Raw genomic sequence first — 25,228 nt, forward strand, 5'->3', positions numbered from 1 at the left:
CATTTAACTAGAAATGAAACAAAAGCAGAATTGGTCAATATGTCTGCAAATTAAACTTTACAGAAAGTTCCATGTCTGTGAAAGTGCTGCTGCTGACATTCATCAGCAAGACTGTTGGGGTGCAGAGACCTTGGAGAGTTCAGCCATGAACACTCTTGGTCATGAAGAACCTCCGCGTGTTTCTCAAGAGTTGGAGAAGTAGTACTGATGATTCCCTTTCAAAGTGGGAGAGACACTGCATTCTAGAAGTCTAAACGGAAGGATTGACGTGTTCAAAGGAGCCTTTGGCCGACTTCCAGATAATCAGATTATCCATTGCTTTTTCTATGACTCTCATTATTTAGGATCCTGTACCAAATTGAGTTGGCTTGTATCCATTCACATGTATCAGTCATGAAAGCCCAATACTTTCCGAAAAAAATTAAAAGGCGGGGTGGATATGCCAGGGCCTATAATTGTGTCCTCAGAGCTCCATAATTGTGGGCAGGCTAGCCTGTGAGGAACAGCACCACCCACTCCTTACCACCCACACCAGGAAGCCATTTGAAGAGTTCTGAATGAGGAGCTGCGAGTTCTCTGGTAGAAGGAAGAGTAAAGGCAGCACGTGATGGAACTGGGTGAAGAATTGAATGCAGTAATCACCATGGTGACCACTGGGAGTAAACATGTGTTACAGCTAAAGAGATGTCAAAGAAAGGAAGACTACTTTAAGCACAGTGCCAGAATGTAAGATGGGGGAGGAGGGATGGGGCCAGGGGGCTAGGCTGAACCTTAAAAATGGGTTTATATTTGGGGCTCTATATATGGCTTTATTTTTGAAGCTGGTGGGGTGATGTGCACATGTAATCCCAGCACTCAGAAGGCTGGGAGGATCACCTCAAATTCACAACCAACCAGGAGTATATAGCCAGACCCTGTCTCAAAGAAACTGGTATTTAAGTAAATTGTGTGCATTTCTTTTTAAAGGAGTACAGAAATTACTGTGTCATACCCATGTGGTGTGGTTACTGTCACAGACAACCTTCATTTTTACCTTGTAGTCACGTAGTCCATATATTGAAATTTTATTGTGAGTACCCGTGTGCCTAGTTTATTCTTTTTTATTGTTATACTGAATTGGAGTATTTTCTCAGAATTTTTTATTGAGAATTTTGTACACGCAAATTACACATTTTATGCAAACCCACCCCCTTCACTCCCTTCTAGTTTTCCTCCTTTTCCCACTTCTCCTTCCCAAGTCTTTTTCTCTTTTAACCCACTGAGTCCACTTGTATGAGCATGGGTGCAGGACCATCTGCTAGGTCATGGGTAGCCTCAGAGATGCCAAATCCCTTAAGAAAACTGACTCTCCCTTCCTTAGTACCTATCAGTTGCCAACAGCTCACCAGAGAGGGGCTGGACTTCATGAGCCTCTCCTCCAACCATGCTGGGCTTTGGGATGGCTTGATCTTATCCAGGTCCTGTGCAAGCAATCACAGCAGCTGGGTGGAATGTGGTTGGAACCTTTTCTACACTGATTTCCATAGTTAGTCAGGTTTTTGGTTTTTGGTGTTTGGTTTTCACCCCAGGCAGTAGTACCAGGCATGAGTTCCATCTTGTGGAGCAGACTTTAAATCTAATCAGGAAATAGTTAGTCACTCCCAGAACCTTCATGTCACTATTAACACCTGTGGGCAACTTAATCAGGCCTGTCATTATCACGGCTCACAGGGCTTACAGCTGAGCAAGACTGTTGATCATTTTTCTCCTCTGGTGTCATATATAGGGCTGTCTGGCCCTTCCAAGTTGATTATTGAAATGATATTTGAAAATAGTTGAGAAATAAAAATAACATAAATCGGAAAGTCCAATGATTGTTGAAAGAGAGTAAAAGGTATTTGTGTGTGTGTGTGTGTGTGTGTGTGTGTGTGTGTGTGTGTGTGTGTGTATGAAAATGAGTCTCTTTATGAGCTTATACATGAGGGTAGAATGACCCAAACCCGAAGGTTTCAGGGTTCTTCTGGGTAGATATTAAATGGCCTCAGAGAAGGATCTTTCATTGGTGGACATGGCCCTGGTCCAGTGACTGATTTGCATCTCAGAGCACCCTTCATAAATAAGCAAATGAAACAAAAGAAAATAAAGAATGCCACGAAAGAAAAGTGGTATAATCAAAGCTCCCTGTCTGAATGAACAGTGAGCAATATTGGTCTAAGTTGAAAAAAAACATTATTATCCATACTATGCTATGTAGGGGAAGAGGGGAGGGGAGGGATTGGGATCACTGTGTAAGAGGCTTGTGCATGTCTGCCTTAACAGGAAGTTGGCAGAGATACTTCAGTACAGCAAAGAGAGGGTGCAGCTACAGGCATATCATGCAGAAATGTCTAGATACCAGAGGAACTTAGAAGAGGAGGATCATTGTAGAATCCCAAGTGTTTGTTTTTATTGAAAAGTTCGTGTAGGTCTATAGAGTGAGATCCAGGACAGGCATCAAAACTACACAGAGAAACCCTGTCTTGAAAAACCAAAAAAAAAAAAAAAAAAAAAAAAAAAAAAAGTTCATGCAGATAATTCATGCCTCATTGTATTGGGTTATATTGATTGAAATCACCAGCTAAAAGATGCAAAGTAAAGCAAACCATGACATGTCCCCATAGGCTCATGTAATTGAACACTTGGTCCCTGTTTGGGAAGATTTTGGAACCCTCACTGGGTGGCGGCATGGTAGAGGAAGTATTCACTGAGGCAGGCTCTGAGGGCATATAGCCTCATCTCCTTTCCAGTTCTTTCTCTGCTGCATGTCCATGGCTGAAACTGATCTCTCAGCTTCCTGCTTCAGCCTCCTGCGTCTCTAGCTGTCCTGCCATTGAGGACCGTGCCTCAGGAACTGTAAGCCAACACAATGTGGCCCAGCTATGAGCTGCTTTTTCACATGGAATTTTGTCACAACAAAAAGTAACTAATACAGACACATAGAAAGTTTCCCTTCATATTTGGGAAGGTTCCAACCTTCTTCCATTTTCTTTGCTGGCTTTCTTTCTCTTTTTCCTAAGAAAAGAAGTGTTTCCCTGTTCTAATTTTAGTTTTCAAAGTGATATCTATTATGAACTGTATATGTCTTACTATATTGCTTCCCATTTTGAGTCATTTCAGAAAACCCGTATAGAAATTAGCCATTATTTTAAATTAAAACACAGTATAGAGTTAAGCCCTACACTGTATTGGGATTTTACCTTTAAACAGAATAAAAGATATAGCTCTCTTTCTTTTCTATAGCATTTTGCAATTATGCTATCATTAAAGACAAGAGAATGCAAAAACATAGAAAATGTTAGCCTGGATTCTATGTAATCATGTCATGATTAAAGAATTAAAATAATGGTTCGATAATTAGTTTCTATGCTTGCACGATAAGACCCCTCTAATATAAAAGAGAACATGATAATCATTTTATTTTGTCATTGAAATCTATCATCTTTTGTTACTTAATTTCCATTGCTTTTTTATTTCAAAGTTCACAACATAATCCTAATTTTTACTTTTTTTCCTCTCTGCTGTTGCATTTTTTTTTAACCTGGGGGTATTGAATTCTGTCTGCTCTTTACTCAGACTCCTGGATGTCTAACCTCAGCTTGAAGCACGGACCTTAACTCTGGGTCACAGCTGGCTAACCTTTGCATCCCTGGTGGCTTTATTGAATGAATAACACAACCATAAACTTCCAGCAACTCTCTCACCCCCTGAAATGCCTTACAAGCTCCTACCATTTATTTGAAAGTTGGAGAGGCCACCTATCTAGGAAAAGTACACTTTGACAGCTAACCCCAGGTGACGACGACTCCTTGAGTTGTATGGAGAGAGAAAAAAATGTCCTGTGCGGTTTCCCACAGGTGTACCGCCTTACAGGTGTCTTCCCAACTGCTTTTCGATTTGTAGGTGTGCCTCAGCTCAACTTCTTCCCATCACCTGTTTTTATGGCTCCACAGGGTGGCTTGCTGGGGTGCTGACCCTGAGCCCAGACCCTGCCTCTGACTGCTGCCTGCCCTTTGCCCGTTTGTTTCAGTGAGGAGGGGGAGGGAGTATAAGGTCTCCCTCTCTCTGCTCTCTCTGGGGTTTTCGGCCCCGCCAGGTTCTCTCATCAAAGACCATCTGTTTAAAAAGTTCTATTCAAATAAAGTTCCTCAATTTTTCCATACAAACTTAGATACCCAGTTTTACACTGATGTTTTAAAGATTTTGTTTTGCTTTGTTGCTTTTAAAATATTTTATTACATTCATTTGTTTATCACATGTGTGTATATATGTGTGTGCAGCACTGTGTGCATGTGGAAGTCAGAGGATGGTCTGAAACTTCTCTCCTTCCACAGTGTGGGTCCCAGAGATGGAATGCAAGTGTCAAAGTGCTTCTGCCCACTGAGCCTTCTCAAAAGCACACTGATAATATTTTAAAAAATATCCAGGTATGAGGCACATAGCCCAGGTATTTGGGAGGCTAAGGCATGATGATGGCTCAAACCTAGCAGTTCAAGGGCAGCCTGGGTAGCACAGTGAGACTTCCTCAATTAACAACAACAACAACAACAATAATAATAATTACTTTTGCTCTGTGACCTAGGCAAGTGCTTCCTCTGAAGTGTTAGCATCCCACAATTCATAGTTCTTCTGGGTAGAAGCTAGCCTGAATTGTGTCTGGCTCCAGCCAGTGAGGGCTCCAATGAACTTTTCTCTCTATCCTTATTGTTGGGTCCTGAAGCTATAAGTGCCTGTCTGTGTACATGTGTGTTCTGCAGCTGGAGGAATTCCCCTCAAAAAGTAAAGCTAAATTCCCCTCCCTCCTGCTTGAGACCACTGACAGCCTAATAAGGAAGAGTGATGATGGTAATAAAGCCAACTGCTTATAAAATGATAGGGTTGTTACCAGGGGCCACAGAGGACGAGCGCAGCGTCCATTCCTGAGGCTTCCCACCAGAGAGATGACCTCCCTGTGATCCACAGAACATCCTGGGATGCAGAACTATCTTTATCGGAACAAACCTGCGATTAACAGTCTTGATGGTTAGCTTTTTAACCCAGAGAGTATAGCTATATGGTTTTAATTTGTTATGATTTATTATACTGAAATTGGTGTGAAATGGACAACAAATCATGGTGTCACAATCTGGAGATGAATTTTATCAGCTGAGCAAGGGGAGTGCCTGTGGGATTTGCACAAGCATCTCATAATTCTTTTCATATTACAGATGATGAGGAAAACTGTAAAAAGAAACCGAAGGTGACATGGTATTCCCTAAGTAGCTAATTTCACATGTACACATAGACACATATAAATAGAGCTACTTGGTCTCTGTTTAGATGCCTCTGTACAATTTAAAGTGATGGATTTGTATACAGGCAGAGATCTATTTAAAGTGATTTGTACACAAGCGGGGATCTATTTGCCTGAAATCCACTAACCCAATACTAAGACCATGGCTCCATCTCTGATGTATTGGGGTTATCTCTAGAAAATGAAAACATTACAAGGTATTTACCAGTCATAATTTATTTGATGCTTATATTTGAGTGAGTGACTTTAGATTCACCCACCAATAGAAAAGTACTAGGATGGGAGAAAGAGCTATCCCAAAATATCAAACACTATAAATACCCTCCCGCATCACACACACACCAAATCTGCCCCTGTTCAAAGCTAACTTTGCATGCATAAATAATTAGAACATCACATTCTTGCTTCACAGCCTGAAGAGAAATTGAATTCAGGTGTTTGTGGAACATATGGGGGGTGTACTGCGAATTTATGACCTGCAGCTTGAGTGTAAAACCCCAAGATATTTGCTGTTAAAACTTAATGAAGCTTGTGCAGAAGAGCTATTTTTATTTGTAAGTTGGTAGCCAGTGCATCTCTTGGTTTAGCCTCCCTACTCCTTCCCCCATTCCTCATCAATCTTGGAGCCTCGGAGATGGTGGAAATCCCATATACCTGACCAGCCTGCTTTAACGTTCAGCCAGCTTGAGAATTGGTGTGCTCCACATCATTTTGGTCTGTCCAAATTTTAACTCAGCAATTTGGGCTTTGCCACTTGGACAGGCGACAAGACGCAGAGGAATACCTAGACAGAAACACTTCCCTTCTGCCCAAAGCAGCAGAAGTTTTAAAGAAGGGGTGATAACATTTGACCCCTTGTGAAAAAAGCAGAGCTGCTGTGCGGGAGAGGATGCTTTAGTTCCCAGTGCTTGTTGCTGTGCGAATGTGAGCATCTGAGTAGATCCCCAGCACTCACCCAGAAGCCCAGGCATGGTGGTTCATACCTGTGATTTCAGTGCTGGGAAGGCAGGGGCAGGAGGAGCCCTGAAACTCATAGCCAGGTTAGTGAGCTCCAGGTTCAGGGAGACCCTGTCTCAGACAATAAGAAGGAAAGCAATTGAGGAAGGTACCAGGTGCCAACCTCTGGTCTGCACCCTCACACGCATATCTCCTAATGCTCACAGATACCACACACACACACACACACACACACACACACACACACACACACACACACACGCACAGGATGTGGAGGCTCAAATTCATTGTCATTTTTCTAAGAATAAGCATCCCTCAGAGGACAGGTCTCCACTACACCCACCTCTGCCTTGCTGCTTGTCCCTCCAGTTGAGCAGACCGCTCCAGACTTGAATGCCAGGAGGAAAAACAAATGCAAGCTTTCCCTTCTAACAGATGGGTGTAATGAGTTTAATGAGGAATCTGTATTTGCTTACTAATTTACAGCAATTAAGAACTTACTTCTGACATCTGTAGATGAAAACTATTTCTCTGGCAATGGCAAGATCAGGACTATTTTATGGGATTGCTAATCAGCACAGAACGCACCTCAGTGTCAGGAAGGTGGCTTCCTTGGCTCTGAGTTGGTGCCGTAATTTGGTGCTTCTGTTTGGATCCCTTGAGTGCAGAGGCACCCCATCCATGATTTGCCATCTCTGTTTAAAAGTTTATTTGCCTCCACGCTATTGTATTGACTGACTGTTCTGAAAGGCTTACAACCCCTCACATCTACACTTGACATCACAGTGAGACATTGCTTAATGATGTGAGGTGTTGCTGGTTGTCGAGGCTGCCTGTTTCCAAGACTGCTTGATAAGTATGCCCCACATCTGTTGCTCCCACCATCACTCTTTCTGTTCCAATGTCTCTTTTGCTTTAAGTGACATCCATGAAACATCTGCACTGCAGACTCAGTGTTGGGACAAAAGAGGGATGTAAAAGCTGGACACCAAAAGAAGGGAGTTTTACTAGGAACTCCTTTTCATTCACTCATTTCTCCCAGTCCACATGTTTTCAAAGATAACGGTGTTCAGAAGTGGGGAGATGGCTCAGCTTTGCCAGCTTGAAAACCTGTGTTTGATCTCAGGACACGTGTATAAAAAGACTTGCAGTGATGCACACCTGCGATCCTAGTACTGGGGAGCCAGAGTCAGGAGGATCCTCAGGCCTGCTCACCTGTCAGCTCAGTGCAATAGGTGAGCGTGAGCACCAGCTGAGCATAGTCGGTGAGTGTGAGCACCAGATTCAGCAAAAGATCCTGTCTTAAAAAATAACGTGAAGAGTGATCAAGAAAAAAAAAAAAAATCTAACACCATCTTCTGGCACACACACACACACACAGAGAGAGAGAGAGAGAGAGAGAGAGAGAGAGAGAGAGAGAGAGAGAGAGAGAGAGAAGTATACGGTCAAAGTGATGGAAACTTCCCAGTAGGAAAAAGCTTGATTGAGTGTGGATTGCATTATTTCCAGGATTTGAAATATCTGGAAATTAACTTATTGTGTTTTAATTAGGAATAGAATAATGGCCCCTTTGCATCTTCAGTAATTGGGTGCCAAGCACAGGTGTGAAATGCACTAGCATTTGGAATACTATTTTGAGCTTAGGCCAGAAAGTAAATTGCTAGGGCTGAGGATAGAGCAAAAGTGAAGTGGCTGAGGGAGGAGGCTGACGTGGCTGACGAGCATTTGCTGAGTAGCTGTCCTTTTGTAACTGGTGATCTGAAGTCTACCTGGTAAGCCCGGATCCTTCCAGACCGTAGGAAATGAGTGTCTCCATGGAGGTGACTTGTGAGCGAGCTCCCAGCAGCTCTTGGGTCTCCTTCAGACATGCACACTGGGAACAGAAGGCTCGTGAGCTCGGCAGGTGTATTTTCTCCAGGCTGTGGGGAGACAACTCAATTTCCATGAGGACTGATTTTTCAGAACAGAGTGTTTTAGTAGCTGGCCATCCCCCGCCCCCAAAGAAAGAAACAAGCAATGGGGAAGCTATCTCTGGAACATTCTTGACCAAATACCGATGTTCCCAGCTTTATTTGGGAGGGTATGTAGTGGACAATGATTTCCCAGTTACGGCTTCTATATCATCGTTTACTTGGTGCGCTTTCTTTCCGGCCAGAACTTTGAAGGGACCATCTTTATGAATGAGAGTGTCAGAATTCCCTTGTACAATCAGCACCTTGCTTCCCTGATCTTTCACTCTGCCTATTTTTGCCACAGGCCACGTTTATTTGGCTCTAGAGTAAGGGCAGAGTCGTGCGTATTTTGGGGTCACTTTTGCAAGTTAAAGCAATCACATGCCACTCTGAAGTGGGGTGGGAGTGGAAGGTACGTGCATGCAGGTTAGAGGGAGTGAGACTGGGGGTGTACTGCTGTGAGGGTGGATAACGAACCACCTGGTAAGAAGCATTTGTGTTCTGCTCTGTTCGAGGCTGAGGGGACTCAGCCTCAAATCTAAGATACAGACTTAGGTTAGCTCCGCTCCCCTCCCCGTGTGTTCCTCCCCAGACCCTCTTTGTATGTGTGTGTGCCTACAGGTGTAGTACACATATATGAGCATGTGCCTGTCCATGTGGAGACCAGAGGTCAACCTTGAGTGCCCAGCTTAGTCTCTAGCCACCTTGTTTTTTTGAGACAGGGACCCTTGCCACTCTGACTAGGTTGGCTGACCAGCCAGCCACAGGCATCTACTGATTTCCACTTGACATGGTCTTGAGTCATTTGTGTAGAAATGTCCTCAGTTGAGAAAACAGATTGCCCTGCTGACAAGCCTGTGATGCATTTTCTTAATTAGTGAGTGATGTGGGAGGCCCCAGTTCCCTGTGGGCGGTGCCACCCCTTGCCTGGTGTTCCCTGGGTGCTATAAGAAAGCAGGCCAGTAAGCAGCCCTCCTCCAGGTCCCTGCCCTGACTTTCCTCAGCAGTAGAATGTGACCTGAGAGTTGTAAGCTAGAAGAAACTCCCTCTTCTCCAAGTTGGTTATGGTCATGGTGTTTTATCATAGCAATAGAAACCCTAACTAATGCACAGATTATAAGCATGTGCCGACATGCCTGACTTTTTCTACATGGGTTTTGGGAAATGCTTACATGAAAGTTACTGAGCTATTTCCCCAGTCCTTTTTATATTCGTATGGTAGTCAAGATCACAAGAGAGCAGACCCTTGGCAATCACATTTCAAATCCCTGCTGTATCACATCCATAGACATCCTGTTGGACAGAGTAAGTCATCCGGCCATGACCAGTGTCGGTGAGCTGTGTGTTTTCTTTTTCTGCCTGACAAATGAACACAAGTTCAGTCATTTCAAACAGCACATATTTATATTCCATTTCTGTGGATCTGAAGTCCAGACATGGCTCAGGGTCTCATAGTGGACAGTGAGGAGGCTATGCTGGCTGGCTATTACATGAGGCTATGCTGGGGAAGTCCTGGCCTCCTTGCTTGTCCTTTACAACTATGGAACTCAGGGCAGGCAGCTTGATTCCAGAGGCAAGCAGGATGGATCAGGAAGGATGCTATATTCTTAGGTGGTCATCTAAGTGTAGTCACATACACTCAACAACAGTGACCCCACTTTTTATATTAGAAACAAATGTGGGTCCTACCCACACTTGAGGATGAGTTCCAGAAAGGCAGCACACCAGAAGGTGAGGGACTTGGGAGCACTTTAAAGTGTGCCCTTCACAAATATTTGCTGAATAATGCACTCTGTCACAAGCCACTGGTGATGATCATGGACAGGACTGAGAAAGAGATATTTGCATGCTCGTCCTGAGAGGACTGTAACACAGGCTTATGTCAGAGGATAGCTGGGGGAAAATTAAGTACAAAGCTGGCCTGGGAAGTTAGGAAAGGATTCATGGAGGTGGAGTTTGATTTCCTGTAGAATTCTGAAAGCTGAAAAAAGAGGGTGGGGCGGAAAGAAAAATGGGAGCAAATGCATCCCTTACCCCATTTAGCTGTTCTCTTTTTCAGTGTCAGATCTAATCATCACTGTCCCCTGCATGGACCAGGGAAGACTGGCCACAATCTAGTTAGATGTTGTCTATCTTCAAACTGGCTTTCATGTCTTTTCTTCCTTCCATGGGCCTGACCCGAGGCACCAAGGTGGTGATGCCTGTTTAACAAGAATATGGTTGGCTCTCTTCCATTTGAATTTGGAGTCTTAATGCTCCAACCTTGCTTCCAGGTTTCCAGATTTCTGTTGCATAATTAAAAAGTCTAAATGTTAAGGTATTTTTAGTCTGTAAGGAACTTATCCGTTACATCACAGAGCCTTTTCTCTCTGCAAACCCTCTTTGCTCATCTGGGAAGATAGGTCAGAAGGCAAGCCCACAAGAAAGTGTGTCCAGGCTCAGCTTGCATTGGAAGGAGAGGGTGGATTAGGAGGGTAGGGCTCTAAGGACAGATTGTCAGATTGTTGGTACACTTCAGTAGCCACCAGACATCCCTTTGGATACCAGAATTTGTGGATGCCAAAATTCCTTACTTGATGTTGAAGGACATTTGCATAGAAATCTGTGAACATATGCCTATCTACTTTCAATCCTGTCTAGATTTGTAACACCTAATGACATATGAGTGCTATGTAACCTACCAATGTGCTTAATTATGTGGGGAATAACAATTTAAAAGTTAGTCGTGGGTTGGTGAAATGGCTCAGTTGGTAAAGGCTCTTGTTGTCAAGTCGGCGACCTGAGTGGTGGAAGGAGAGAACCATTCTGCAAGTTCGTCTCCCACCGCACACATACACACAATAAAAGGGCAATGTCTCAAGTGCCAACAGAGGTTGCATTCTTGTGATTTTAATGAGTGGTGTGACAAAGTCCCATCTTTTAAAAAGTTAAGGGGTGCCAGGTGGTGGCGCACACCTTTAATCCCAGCACTTGTGAGGCAGAGGCAGGTGGATCTCTGAGTTCAAGGCCAGCCTGGTCTATAGAGTGAGTTCCAGGACAACCAGGGCTACACAGAGAAACCAAAAACCAAATTAATTAATTAATTAAAAATGTTAAGGGGCTAGAGAGATGGCAAAGTGGTTAAGCACACTGGTTCTTCTTCCAGAGAACCTGGGTTCAATTCCCAGCCCCCACATGTTGCCTCAACCCTTTATAACTCCAGTCCCAGGGGGTCTGATGCCATCCTCTGGCCTCTGTGGGCACTGCATGTACGTGATGTACGGATACACATGCACCCATATGCATAAAAATATATAGTAAAAAAAAATTCAAGTTATGATCTTAACAATTCCGCTCCCCACCCCCAATATTTCCTACCCAGTGACATTTGAGCCCAAGGATGAGCCCTCTGGAGAATTGACTGCATCTCTTTCTCAGGACTGCTGTCCAGGGACCATGGGCCTCACCTTGGTGCAGTGGAAATAAATGGCTTAGGGAAGCAAACAGGAAAGAGCAGCTGCAGAATATAAAGTGGAGGTGGCTGCTGGCTGCCAACCACCCCTTGTGTTTGGCTTGTCTTGAATCAAAGAATAAATTAAGTCAATGATTAAATTTAGGGTACAAACTGTATAATTTCTTTTTTAAAAAAATGGAAGTAGCTAGGAGTTGGTAAAGTTCTTACTGTGCACACATCAGGAGCTGAGTTGGACCTTTAGCACCCATGTAAAAAGCTGGGCCTGGTCCCAACACTAGAGAAATGGAGACAGGTAAATTCTGGGGCTTGCTGGCCAGCCAGCCTAGTATAATCCGTGAGTCCCAGGTCCTAGTAAGGCTCTGTCAGATAAAACAAGTTAAATGGCCCCTGAGAGACAACATCTAGGTTGACCTATGCCTTCCACATGACCTGTACATGGGCTTGTACGCACAGAAACATGAGCATACACATTCACATTCCCCCACACACCAAAAGTAAACTGGAGGGCATCAGTGGCAACATCCCTCTGGCCTGCTGGAACGAAGCGCCTCCCCATCTTGCCCCACACATCACCCCCACTTACCATAGACTGTGTATGGATGCCCCTGTGTCATGGACCCTTCATTCCCACTAATTGCCAGTGAGTCATTGGAGCCTGCCCAGCTATAAAGCCTGGTTGTTGAATGTAAGCCTGAGCCCTGCCCTGACTGACTGTCTCAGTCTTCACAAGCAGCCCATTTACCATATTCTCTAGGATGGTCATTCTCGGTTCAGTGAGTAGGGACAGGCATGGCTGTGCAACCTGTGCCCTCACCCTATAATCCAAGAGCATCCAGTCAGCAGGCCTGCAGAAACTCCAGTTACGCTTAGCACAAATGAACGCATCAGCCACCATCAGGGAAACATGCAAGGCCCACCAGAAGGCTCCATGCCATGTGTCCTGTGCAGTCTGCTTTCCATGGACCTCCAAGTCCCACTGCAGCATGCATGCACACTGGGCCAGAATTCTCTGTAGGACAAGACCTGGAGCACAGCAGAACAAAACCCACATCATTAATGAACTAAAGCCAATTTTCTTCAAATAGTATACACATGTGCGCGCGCACACACACACACACACACACACACACACACACACACACACACACACACCAGTCACACTACAAAAGCCAGTATTGCAAGAGGAGGCTAAGTGCTAGCATTGGACCAAAGCCGTCTTTTGTCTGTTTATAGAGAACATCCTAAACCCCCATAATCTCTGTTTAGATCTCTGGAAATTGCAGTTTCTAGACTCTTCATTATGACTTCTTTAGTCTCAGTCATCTCTTGAATCTACTTCGGTACTGTTTTTATTTATTCCTCACCAACGTTGGGGGGGGGGATAGGAAGAAAAGAAAAGACCAGCTTTAAGTTGGCACCAACCCTAATCTAGGTTGATTGGGATGTGTAGGGATTAGTCACTATTGCTAATGAATATTTAAATCTCCTTTAGTTTTCTTGGCAAAAGAGGGCATCAGAGTTTTTAAAGCCCAGATTTGAATGATTGGCCCGTCACAGTCTGGCCTGGGAAACAAGTAGGCTGGTGCAATAGTTCCCTCTCTGAAAGCCAGGTCTTACCTCCACACTGCCAATGGTTATTCCCAAAGGGTGCTTGATGGCCTTCCCATCCTGGGAAATCATCATCAATCATGAAACCATTGCAGCCTGCCTTCAGCTTAAGCCAGGAAAGCGCCACCGGTTTAGCTGGTCTAAGGCAAGCTGGTCTGATTCTCTAGAACACAGGCTGAAAGAAAGCAGAGGGAAGAAAGGGAAACTGGTCGGGCAGATTGGGAAACCTGGGCCCAGGTGACTTCCAGGGCTGATCCTAGAACGCCACTAAGGTTACCCAGACCTAAAATTAAGGACACTGGGTCAGCCACCTTGTTGGGGAATGACTTACAGCTCATCACAGACAGTGGAAGGCTGGTTTTCATCACTTGCATTAATGTACAGTTAATGCATGGGAATAGTTGAACAGTGATCCTGGTGAGGTCAGGGCACTTTGATAGTTAGTCTTGCCTCTGCTCATCCTCCCACTGATGTAGGTTGGGAGCAAGAAAACCACTGACCCTTTCCTCACTGCTCACTCTCTGTCGCATTGTGCTGGCAACCAGACCATCGCGTGCCCAGGTAGTCACTGGTCACATGGAAAAGAAGGAGCTACAGGTTGGTAGCCAGTGCTAATGTGCTGGAACAAGAAATGGCTATGTCTGTATTTTTATAAGCCACTGGGAAGAGCGGCCTGCATGCCTCAGAAGCATGGAGGGAACTTTGGAGACTGTGTGAGAAGTTTGCATGATTTGAAACAGCACACTTACAGACCTGTTAACTCTCATGTTCTCAGACTGATCCACCCAAAACCTTTGCCACTCACCTCCTTAAAATGTCAGTTTCCACCCTCGGCGGGGTGAGGGCAAGTGCTACCTTCTCTACCAGATTACAGCTGTTCTTACTACAAAAGGAAGCCCAGCGCTATACAAAGTGAAAGTTTGTATTTGTTTGTCATTGTTTAAGCAAGTGGTTTGCTCAAACACCGCCTTAACCTGGTTTTTTTATGTTTCTCATTATACCATGAAAATCACATTTTGTTCAAGGCCTCAATGACATCTAAATAGGAAGCTGATGAAACAGCAATATGATGTCATCCTGCATATCTGTGAGAACATGCACACATATGCACATGCACATGCCATGCATACATGTGCACATCCATACATTCAAAGATACATATACACATATAATAGTGTTGTGATTATAATTCTGCATATCTATAAAGATATACACATGTATTCACGTTCTGCATATCTGTAAAAATATACATGTGTATTCACATACACAGAGACAGAGACACATTACATACACCACATACACAAGATACATCACATATATGCTTCACACACAAACATAGGTGCACAGACCACAGACACACACCACACACAGATACACACACACATCCATGAACAGACATACAGTCATGTATGCACAGAGACACCCACACAGATGCATATGCATTTTCTTGTCTGCAGCTCTACAGAAAGAACATGCTTGACCAGCACTGTATCACTGAACCACATCTCCAGCTCCATTTAAATTTTTGGTTTTGATTTCAATTTGAAATAGGATCTCACTAAACTGCCCAGGCATGCTAGAACTTTCGATCCTCCTGCCTCAGCCTCCCACCCAAATGTTGAAAGAGGTATATGCTGCAAGACCTCGCTTGTGAGGCTGAGTGTTGTTGCTGTGTGTTTGTTGGGGGCGGGGAGTGTCATCACACTTGGTTATAGATGATATTTATGGAAGATAATTATCTCTGCTTCATATGTAAAAATTCAAGAATGGTGTGCCCCAGGCTAGGGGGCTGGAGGAGCTAGTCTGGACCCTAATAGTTCTGACGCCCAAAGCCACATCTTTCAGACCTTCACTGCCGACATCTAACCAGATTATAGGAAGGAAGACTTTGAAAGGTCACTACAAAGAAAGATCTTTCTCCAGACACAGCTCACCCTCTCAGATCTCTGCTGGAATAGCCACAGTGAGCCTAAGCCCTGAGAACAAACGAACATTTCAAATGCACGGATTTTGTTGTGAGCATTCACTTCCTGTTTCAGTGATGTTCCACAGCTCGCCGCCCCCTTCCCCTAGCCCGCTGCTGTCTATGGTGACTGTTCCTGAGGGTGCTCACTGCTGCCTCTGCTCTTTTAGCAGCCGATCCACTCCGAGCAACCATGACCGGATACAGCGTCTACGGCAAGAGTTCCAGCAAGCCAAACAGGATGAGGATGTGGAGGACCGGCGCCGTACCTACAGCTTTGAGCAGTCTTGGGTGAGTGTCTGCTTCCTCAGCCCAGCATCAGGGCTAACAGCTGCCCTGTAAGACAGGCCCCTGAGCTATGGCCTCAGTCCTTTATGAAATAAGACAAGACGGAGCCCAGTCCCTCTGACCTTTAGCATTCTGACCTTTCCTTCATTTCCATCTGGGTTTCATCATTGCTAATTTCATTTTATATCTTGTTCCACCATCTGTCCACCGTGTAATAGGTTCAAATAGTCATAAGACGAGACACCACCAAAGAATGTCTGCTCTCAGCTGCGTTTGGTATTAGGTTTACTCAGTGCTTTTCTGTGGAGCAGAGACAAAGTAAATTCAGCTCCTGCTCATTTGTGTCTGTGAGACAGGTTGGTAATTCTTGGTTGTTTATTCTCTAAACCCCTAGATATTTTTTTGTTTTGTTCTGTTTTGTTTTATTGAGACAGGGTCTCATATGTCCCAGACTGACCTCAAACTCACTGTATAATCTAGGATAACCTTGAACTCCTGATCCTCCTGCCTCTGCCTCCCAAGTGTGGTACTACATGTGTGCATCATTATGCCACTTTTCTGTGGTGCTGGGCATCAAACCCAGGACTTCATGCATGCTAGACAAGCACTCTGCCAACTGAGCCACATCCCCAGCCCTGCTGCCAAATATTTGTTAAATCTCTGTTTATCTGTTTTCACCTCTCATCCATCCTCCATGCAGCCACTTCAGTGACTTCTTTAGAATGAAACTGTGGCTGCTAATCTTGTTTCCTGCATTTGCATCTGTGAGACCTGTTGGCATTTCTAGGAGTAGAGGGATGGGAGCAGAGTTGGTGTTGGAGACAGAGAAGATTTAGAAGGCTCTCTGGGAAGAGAGAGAGTCAGTAAGAACTGCTCACATAGGCCAATGCAGCTCTGAGCATTGGAACTTCCTATCCTCCTGGTAGCTCAGCCTCCCACCGCTCCCCCCCACCCCACCCCGAAGAACCAAGGATACATATTTGCAGAGAAGCTCTATGCCTGAGATGGAAGAGACCAACAGGTAGAAGGCCAGGATGTCCTGATGAGGATTCTGGGATCAGCATTGCTCAGTCTGGGTAGGGGACCTGTGCTGCTAGAATATGGACCACCATCTTGCATCATCAAGAAGATGCAAGAATGGCCAGAAGCCTTGGAACTGCACTGGGAAGAGCTATGCTGTCCTTGCACTTGAGGAGCAGAGGCAGAGGAGACCAGTGCCTAGACCTTGAGGAGCAGAGGCAGAGGAGACCAGTGCCTAGACCTTGCTGAGTCCCTTCAGAGAAATTCTGGGAATAAAATACATTGTGCCAGATTTCTGGATGTGGCAGAAGAAGAATGGTATTAGGAAAGACTTGAGGGCACATGCCCCTTCTTGGTCAGAGGAAGGATGAGCCTCCCTCCCAGCTGAAGTGAAACCGACAGGTGGCTGGGTTGAGGGAGGACTGAGTAAAAGTGGGGATCCCAGAGAGTGCAACTATGCTCAACTTTGCCAAGTATGTTTCCTGGAATGTCGGAGTGGTCTTTGGGGGCCTTTCTTGGTCCCAATACCCAATTCCTCCAGTGTACTCTGTGAAGCAAGAAACCTTGCTTCTGATGGAAGATTGATTTAGAGCTGAAAGAAGGAGGACAAGGTGTGGAAGCTGCGTCAGGGGGATAGGCCTCACCTCAGATCAAGAGAGGAATGGCAGTTGGCAGTGTGAGCAGCATTTGGGTGTGAAAATGCCCCCATGAAGCCCATCCTTGCCTGGCTGTGGGAGTTATACACTGATTCAACACTGAAACAGATTTCCAGTTGTCCTCTAGAGCTGTTCTGCTCTGAGAGGGGCTTTCATTATAAGGGATTTGATTTATTTTCTGGTGAATTGAGTCATCTCTGTAGCAACAGGATGGGATTGTGCTAATGCACTGGTGTTGTTTGGTGTAATTGACTCCATCTATCCCTAAGAGGTTTCCTAAAGCAGGGTTCTTATGTGATGTATAGTTAACTACATCTGAAGAGAGTCCTGGGGACAGTGAGAAACCTGAGATGAAAGCAGCCACCACGGATGGAAGCAGTTGTCACTTACCCTGCTCTAACCTGCAAGCTCCTCACGGTTTGACAGTCCCCATACCCTGCCATGAGGGGCACTGTCAGTCACCTAAGAATGCAGCTTTCAGACAAGCATCTTCCCATCACTCACTTTTCAGTTAAATGGCTTGACTTCTCAGACTTCCGGAATGCTCACAATGCCCCATTATCATGCAGTACAGAAGAACAAATCTGTGAAAGACTGTCTGTCCCTAAAACCCTGCAGCAAAGGTGATACAAAGCAAGCCACTTTCAATCCTCCTGCCTCAGCCTCCCAAGTGCTAAGATTACAGGTGTGGCCACCACTTCTAGCTTCTGACTGGTCACATTGTGCCCACATAAAGGAACTTCAAGTTTGAAGCCAAATGAGTGTCTTCTCAGTGCAGGGTGTTTTCGCTGAGAGAATCTGGAAGGAGTATATTGCCGTCTGAATGGGGAAGTGTCTGTGATTTGGGTGTTTCCATATTATCTCTTTAATAGGAGCAATCGCTCTAGAGAAAAGACTGGAAAAAAAATTCTGTGCTTTGGAAACTTGACTACCAAAGGTCATAGGTCAAATTACAGTGTGCCAGATGCCACTGAAACTCTAGACAGACAGCGTGGCCTATGTATTGTTTCCTGTGGTGACAGAGCCGGCAATTACGCCGGTGACGAATTGGTTACCTTAGGCATGGAATAGTTTCCTCAATTGTGGATCAGAAGTTGACCTTTTCCTCTCTTGTTCTTTTTTGTTCGCAAACAATTGAGGTCTTGCTGAGAATTCCCCCTTTTGCTGATGACATAAGTGAGCTAATGGTAGCTATCATTCCGCTCCACACAGTAATCCTCACATCAGTTCTCCCTCTTCCTCCGTGAGGGCCGCTAGCTTCTCCAGAGAGTAACTCCTCTGCTTTCCCTGGTCCCTTCCAGAGCTAGGAATCTTCTTTCTTCCCACGTGTCTGCTGACCTTGTAGCATCCCGTCCTCGGAAGATGTCAGAGCACAGCCTCACATGTTGGAACAGTCCACACTCATTTTATTTTTAAAGAACCTCAAGTTCGTCTTCAAGCTGTCTAGAAAACGTAGCGCACATAAGCTGTAATACCTATGCACAGTCCAGCCAGAGGTACCGTGGAGAGTTTCCTAGCCAATGACTCCATCTACAGATGCATCACAGAGAGAGTTTCTTAGCCAACAACTTCATCGACAGAGCTTCCTGTGGCAAAAATGACTGCAGGTAGCCCTAAAAACTCATCTGTTTTGGAACTGTTCACTATAAAACCCCAGCAGTGTGGAATGCACCTGCTCATGGGCCTTTGTTCAAGACACGGTCTGGGTTGGAAAGAGCTGTTGTGAGACAAAAGGCCTTTACAGGAGCACAGACCCAGAACATTTCTGAGCTCTAATTGGAGCGTTTTCTCTCGCAGGTTGAGGAAGAGGAAAAGCAGGTTCTTCCCCCACCTCATGCAGGTGCAGCCCTAACAGAGCAGCACACTGCTGTAACTCTCCCGTAAGGCAACTTAGGGCACGTGACTGAGCAGTAGCCGGGGTGCTCATTATTATGAGGTACTCGGGTACGGACAGAACCGACAATTGCTCTAAAGGAATTAAATTACAGGCTGTCCACACCAGCATACAGCCTGCCAGTGGAACCCCTCAGACACCTAGCGCTGCGCACAAGGAGATGCGCCAGCTGAGACAACCGAGAAATGGGATAATGGAGACTTTAATAGTATTGCTAATTCCTTTCTATTCCTGGTCAGTAGTGACTGGAAGTACTTTAGTCCTTCAAGGAGAAAACTGACCCTCGGCAGTGTGAATGGCCTCGTCTTTCCTGCACTTCCTTTGTTCCTCACGGGCTTTAAAGGAACCTTTTCCTCCATCTTCCTTGTGCGGGCTTACAATGGTTCATTCTGTCCCTCCAGGTCTCCTCAGGAGCCCAGTGCAAGACAGGGCTCTTCTGCATCCCTGGGTGCTGCCCGTGGTCCAGGGGGGTTGAGACGACAGCGGTTCAGTTTTTGTTGTCATTGCTGCTGCTGCTCCTTGTCCTTGGTTCCGAAGTCACCACTTTCATTTAAGCCTCTGAGTGTGACCTCAGCTCACACAGCATGGAGGTGGCTTCCCTCGGAAATGTCCCTAGAAAGAGCTCTTTTGCAGCAGAGGGGTGTCAGTTCCTCATGGAGAAAGCCCCTTACCACAGCCAAGTAGACCCTGTGCTTTGGGCACTATAACCATCTTCTAGACAAACTTCCATACACCCATGGGCCATGCTACCCGCAGAGGACGGTGCTGGGTGCTGTGAGCTGGTGGTGCTAACAGCCTGCTCTGTAGATCTGTCCCTAGTTCTCAGGGTACCAGGGGCTTCAGGTAGGAAGATCTCATAAGCACAAGCACTGATGGGAGAAAGTGAATGAAGACCAACAGCGTTAACGCCAAAGCAGGCCTTTATAAAGATGCGTCAATTCGGTGTTCTGAGGACTTCGCAGCTTTACAGGGGCTCTTGAGAGCACTGTAGCTTTTTAGCATTCAGAACCTGCAAGAGCTTGGCAGAAGGATGGGGCAGAGGACTGAGACACCAAAATAGACAAAAAGTTGTCTCAACTCTACCCCACCAAAGGCCCCAAGTCTTGTCTGATCTGGAAGGCTGAAAGGGTCCCAGTCTGGTGTGTTTGGAAGGGAGATTGACAGAAGTTGGCTTCACTGTGGTTAAAGTTGTAACTAAGGGAACTACCGTTAGCAGTGTCCACACTAAACCAGAGTGAATGATTTACACTCTTTACGTGACTTAACTGGATAAAATTTCTTTCTACCTACTATCAGATCTTTAAACGGTCATTTTAATCAGATAGAGATCATATGAGAGTAACATACATTTAACTTCTAAATAAGGACCCACTGTCTTAAAGGGATATCATTTTTGCCATTATTTTTTATCTAAAACACACAAACTGTTACATTTTACTTTTTATTTTCTATATGTGACTTGGGCATATATAAAACTTAGAAAATTTTATTATGCATATTCAAACAGAAAATAGAAAACCTTCAAATGGTCATATATGTATGTGTGTATATACATATATGTGTATATGCATGCTTTCACACTATTTTCTTATCTATATGAAGTTAAATGACTGGATATGTTTTAAATTGTGGTATGTTTTAAATTATAGAATTTGTATATAACTCAATAAACTAACAAATTTATTTCTTTCTGTAAAAAGTTATAGTATTACCTAGTTTTAATTACCATTGAAACTTTACATTGTGTCTACATAGTAAATACTATGTAGTATACTAGTGTTCATTAGTCTGTTAATTATTTTAGCTATTTTGTATTTTTATTTTAGTAAAAAGAATCAAAGAATAATTTTAATTAACCAAGAGAAATGCTCACTTGATGCAAATTCAGTGGCACTTTGTGGAGCTATTTCTTCTAATTTTTCCCCACAGAATGAAAGCAGCATTTTTCAGCTTTCTCAGTCCTGAAGTAATCTTTCTAATCATGATAAAGACCAGTATTTTGCAGCTCCCTTACAAAGCCACAGGCATATTTTTCTCTTGTGGTTCTAAGGCAGAGATTCCATTGTGCTCTGTGACAGTCACATACTTACCTCTATCTTACAGCTTTTGTTATTTAGACCTGGCACTTGGGGCTTTTTATTATTATTGTTATTATTATTTAAAAGGTCATTTCTTCTAGCCAGTTTCATTACAAACAAGACCTAGGTGATTTTGTAATTTGCAGCTCAAACAGCTTCACTTTCTTGTCTGAATTCCCAGTGTTGGGACACTGACGTGGGCACATGGGTTTTCTGTACAGCTGTTTCTTGGGTGTGTGTTCTATGCAGGTGTGGGGTGGTGTGTGTTATATGCAGATGTGTGTGTGTGTGTGTGCCCCAGAGGTCACTGTAGAATATGACTTCCTCCATTACTCTCTGCCATGTGTTTTGAGACAGGGCCTCTCCCTGAACCAGGAGCTGCGCATGGGGCGGGGCTGGCTGGCCTGCGGGCCTTGGGGATCTGCACTCAGGCCTTCATGTGTGTGCAGCAAGCCCTCCCCTCACTCTCCTCTCCTGATTTGCTGTTGTGTGAAAACATGGACTCCTGGGGGGGGGGGGTTACGTGGTCTCTCTTCCTCGTCTCTTTATTCATGGAATTTTTTATTCCGATCCATGGCTGTGCTTCTTGGGTGCCATCCGTGCTCTGTGTTGAGACATAGTCTCTTGCTGACCCTGGGCCTCACTACTTTGGATGGCTGGCCAGCTGGGGATCCTCTGGTCTCTGCACCCCCAGTACTAGGATTACAATCATGGGCACCACACCTGGCTTTTGTGGTTGTTGTTGTGGGTTCTGGGTTTGGAAGTCATCAACCGAGTTGTCTCCCAAGCCCAGGAGGTTACTTTTTATCTGGAACAAAAGTAAAACTTGCCAGAGGGATTGTATTGACTTGTTGCTGTGAACTAGTCCTGTATCCGGAGACACGTGGCCTGTTAGAGTTATCTCTAAAAGATGAAGGTGACTGGCGTGACTGGCATGCCCTTTTGCAGGCTTGGAGGGGGCGGTGAGATATAGATGGAGAGGCTGAAGCTTCTGTCTGATGAGGAGGTATCAGTCTGTCAGCAGCACCTCAGTCATCCGCATGTGCATGCTGCAGCCCCTGTGCTGATCATTCCTGAAGCCTGAGAGGGTTTCAGTGGATCCTTACAACTGACAAGGTTTGAACAGTGTCAGAAAGTGCACAGTTGAGGAAACAAAAGCCCTTCGGCTTATTTTTTTTTTTCCTCTGTCAGAATCAAATTTTCAGGCCGCTGAGAGAAACAGCTTAAAAATATACCTGCATTCCTGTAAGATCTTACATTTTCTTTTCACATCTCCACAAGCAGTGTGTCAAAAAGCAGCGTGAGCTTAAATCGCTGGTTACTAAATCCCATTGCCGAATGCCAAAGCCTTCCAGACAACCTGACATGTATAGAGATAGCTTACAGTGCGTGAAGGGGAAGGAAACAGGGCACTTTTGGGGTGCTCTGCAAACCATGCAGTTCTCTATATTTGCCTGCCCAGTGATGATCCCCAAGGCTCCTGCAGGCACACCACCACCCAGCAGTTCAGTGGCATCCTGCTCATGGAAGGGAGGGAAGATGCCTGTCTTCATTAATGTGGAGGATGCTGTGTGTGTATACAAGCAGGGACTCACTGGGAAAATGCTCCATCATCTATCTGTCTGTCTGTCTATCATCTATCTATCTATCATCTATCTATCTACCACCTCATCTCTCTTGTGTATATGTGTGTGTGTGTGTATGTACAAGTGTTCACACATACACATGCACACGTCTGAAGGCACATGGAGGCCAGAAATCAACCTCAGGTGTCATTCCTTAGGAGCCATCTACCTCTCTTTTTTTCTTCTCTTCTCTTCTCTTCTCTTCTCTTCTCTTCTCTTCTCTTCTCTTCTCTTCTCTTCTCTTCTCTTCTCTTCTCTTCTCTTCTCTTTTCTTTTCTATTTCCTTCCTTCCTTCCTTCCTTCCTTCCTTCCTTTCTTTCTTTTGACAGGGTTTCTCACTGAAGGTAGAGTTCATCAATTAGGCTAGGCTGGCTGTCAGTGAGCCCCAGGGCTCGTCCTGACTCCACTTCCCCTGGTCTGAGTTCACAAGAGCCCACCACCATGCCCAGCTTTGAGGCAGGTTCTGGGGATCCAAACCCAGGTTGTCACACTTGCACAGCATGCATTTTAACCTCAGAGCCACGTCCCAGCCCGCTCAGTGCTCTTCATGCTGAAGATACACGATGTATTGTGTGAACTGCATGTGTAGTCTCTGCCACACATCTGTCGCAGCTGGTATGGTTGTGACTATCCCCCAGCACAGACTTAGGTACCGGAAAATCTAATCGCTTGCTACATACATTTTGTATTGGAATACTTCTTTAAATATGTGCCGGCTGAGGGTATACCGGCTTAGAGATGTCTGTCCTGGACATTGCCTTACCATCATGTAAGGTGCTTTCTGATAGAAAGAGAACCTATGCTGTTGAGTTTCTCTTCAGAAAGAAGCCAACCACAGGGGCTGTTCTTCAGGGGCGGGACTGATACTATTCTAACACTCTCCTATGAATGCTAAAGCTATGACTTTACAAAGCCATTATTGAGTCGCGGCCTGGCACTGGCTTTCAGCACTAAAAGACAAAATCAGTTAGAGCTTTTTAGCAGATACTCTTCACATAGACTGTGTACCTTGCACCAAGGGGCACCAAGATGGATGAGTCACAAGACAGGTATCTTGGGGTACCAACAGCAGTGCAGCAATGAGCCACCCCTGGGTATTCTGTAAGGTTGCTGGCTGTTCTGATCTACACAGCATAGTATGTAATTTGATAATCCACTGTGAATGAAACCACACTCCACGCATGTTGTGTTGGCCAGAGTGTGTGGCTGGGTGGAGTGAAAATTTCTCTCAGCTAGGTTCACCTTGGCCAATTACCACTTCCTGTGACCAAGGGAGTGTGATACTTAAACTGGAACATTCAGTATTCATTAGCTGACAGGTCCATGCTGTTGGTAAGGGTTCCTGGCCCTCTTTAGCCGACATCATTGGGGACAGAGGGCCTGTCTGTGGTCACAGTGTCTCATTTAAACTGATCTTCACATTTCAAAATTGAGCCGTCACTTCCTAGCACAGGCGGGTCCTCTATATTGTTTACCATTGCTAGTACAAAAGACACAATTACCAAATGTTCCCCAGCTCGGCAAGCTTTCATTCAGAGACCCGTGAACTCCTGCCTTTGTGAGTTATGGTATCAAAGTTTTATTTTGTTTTTGTTGTGGTGGTTAGTTGGTTGGTTTGAGACAGGGTGCCAGGTAGCCCAGGCTGGTCCAGGCTGCTGAGGGAGACTTTCACCTTCTGATTCTCTTGCCTGTACCTTCTGAGTTCTGGGATTACAGGTGTGTTCTATCACAACCATGTTATGCGGCACAGGAGATAAAACCAGCACTTCCTGTGTGCTGGGTGAGGATTGTACCACCCGAACTACATTACCAGCCCTCAATTTTGGTCTTCTAATTACCAGCCCTGGATTTGGGTCTTGTCTTCTAATAATACTCTGAGCTTCATGACCGCTCTGTAAGGACTGTCAACTAGCACCTGTCAGTATTTACTGAGCCTCCCTGGGAAATACTACCACGTTGGCCTCTCCAGTTTTAGTGATGTGCCCACACCAAAGTCACAGCTCAAGATGGAGTATGCAAAACTTAGCCAAGCTATGATATGGTTCGTCTCTCAAAGAAATCTGAGTCAGAAGGGAGCTGAGAGGTGGCTCAGTTGGTGTAGTGGTTACCCCACATGCACAAAGCCTTGGGTTCCATACCCAGTGCCACATAAACCAGGAAGGCTGATCCCAGTGTTCAGGAGGTAGAGATGGGGCGGGGATCAGAAGTTCAAAGTCACTCTTCGCTACAACACAGTGAATTCAAACACAGCCTTGGTTACATGAGACCCTGTCTCAAAATAAGGAGGTAGAATAACAAATAAACTTGATGTGGATAAACAAAACCATAGAATTTGTAAAGTGTTTCAAAGTCATGTGGTAAGAGTCAAAAGTTGGAGGCTTGACCATGTAACTCAGGCAGAAGAACACTTGCCCAGCATGCGCAG

General features: G+C 45.0%; 1 protein-coding gene across 13 annotated transcripts in view; it reads left to right on the plus strand.

Annotated features, from left to right (window-relative positions):
• Nucleotides 1-25,228, plus strand: part of Pard3 (par-3 family cell polarity regulator) — a 555,581-nt gene that overhangs the window by 524,581 nt on the left and 5,772 nt on the right. For 12 of the 13 annotated variants that reach the window (XM_028887845.2, XM_037206368.1, XM_028887850.2 and 9 more), the window contains one exon: nt 15,413-15,533. In XM_028887845.2, the coding sequence (XP_028743678.1) occupies nt 15,413-15,533 (121 nt within the window). The remainder of the gene's footprint in view (nt 1-15,412; nt 15,534-25,228) is intronic. The other variant, XM_028887847.2, reaches the window with a different exon arrangement.

This window comes from Peromyscus leucopus, chromosome 5 (genome assembly GCF_004664715.2).
Source record: "Peromyscus leucopus breed LL Stock chromosome 5, UCI_PerLeu_2.1, whole genome shotgun sequence".
Lineage (NCBI taxonomy): Eukaryota > Metazoa > Chordata > Mammalia > Rodentia > Cricetidae > Peromyscus > Peromyscus leucopus.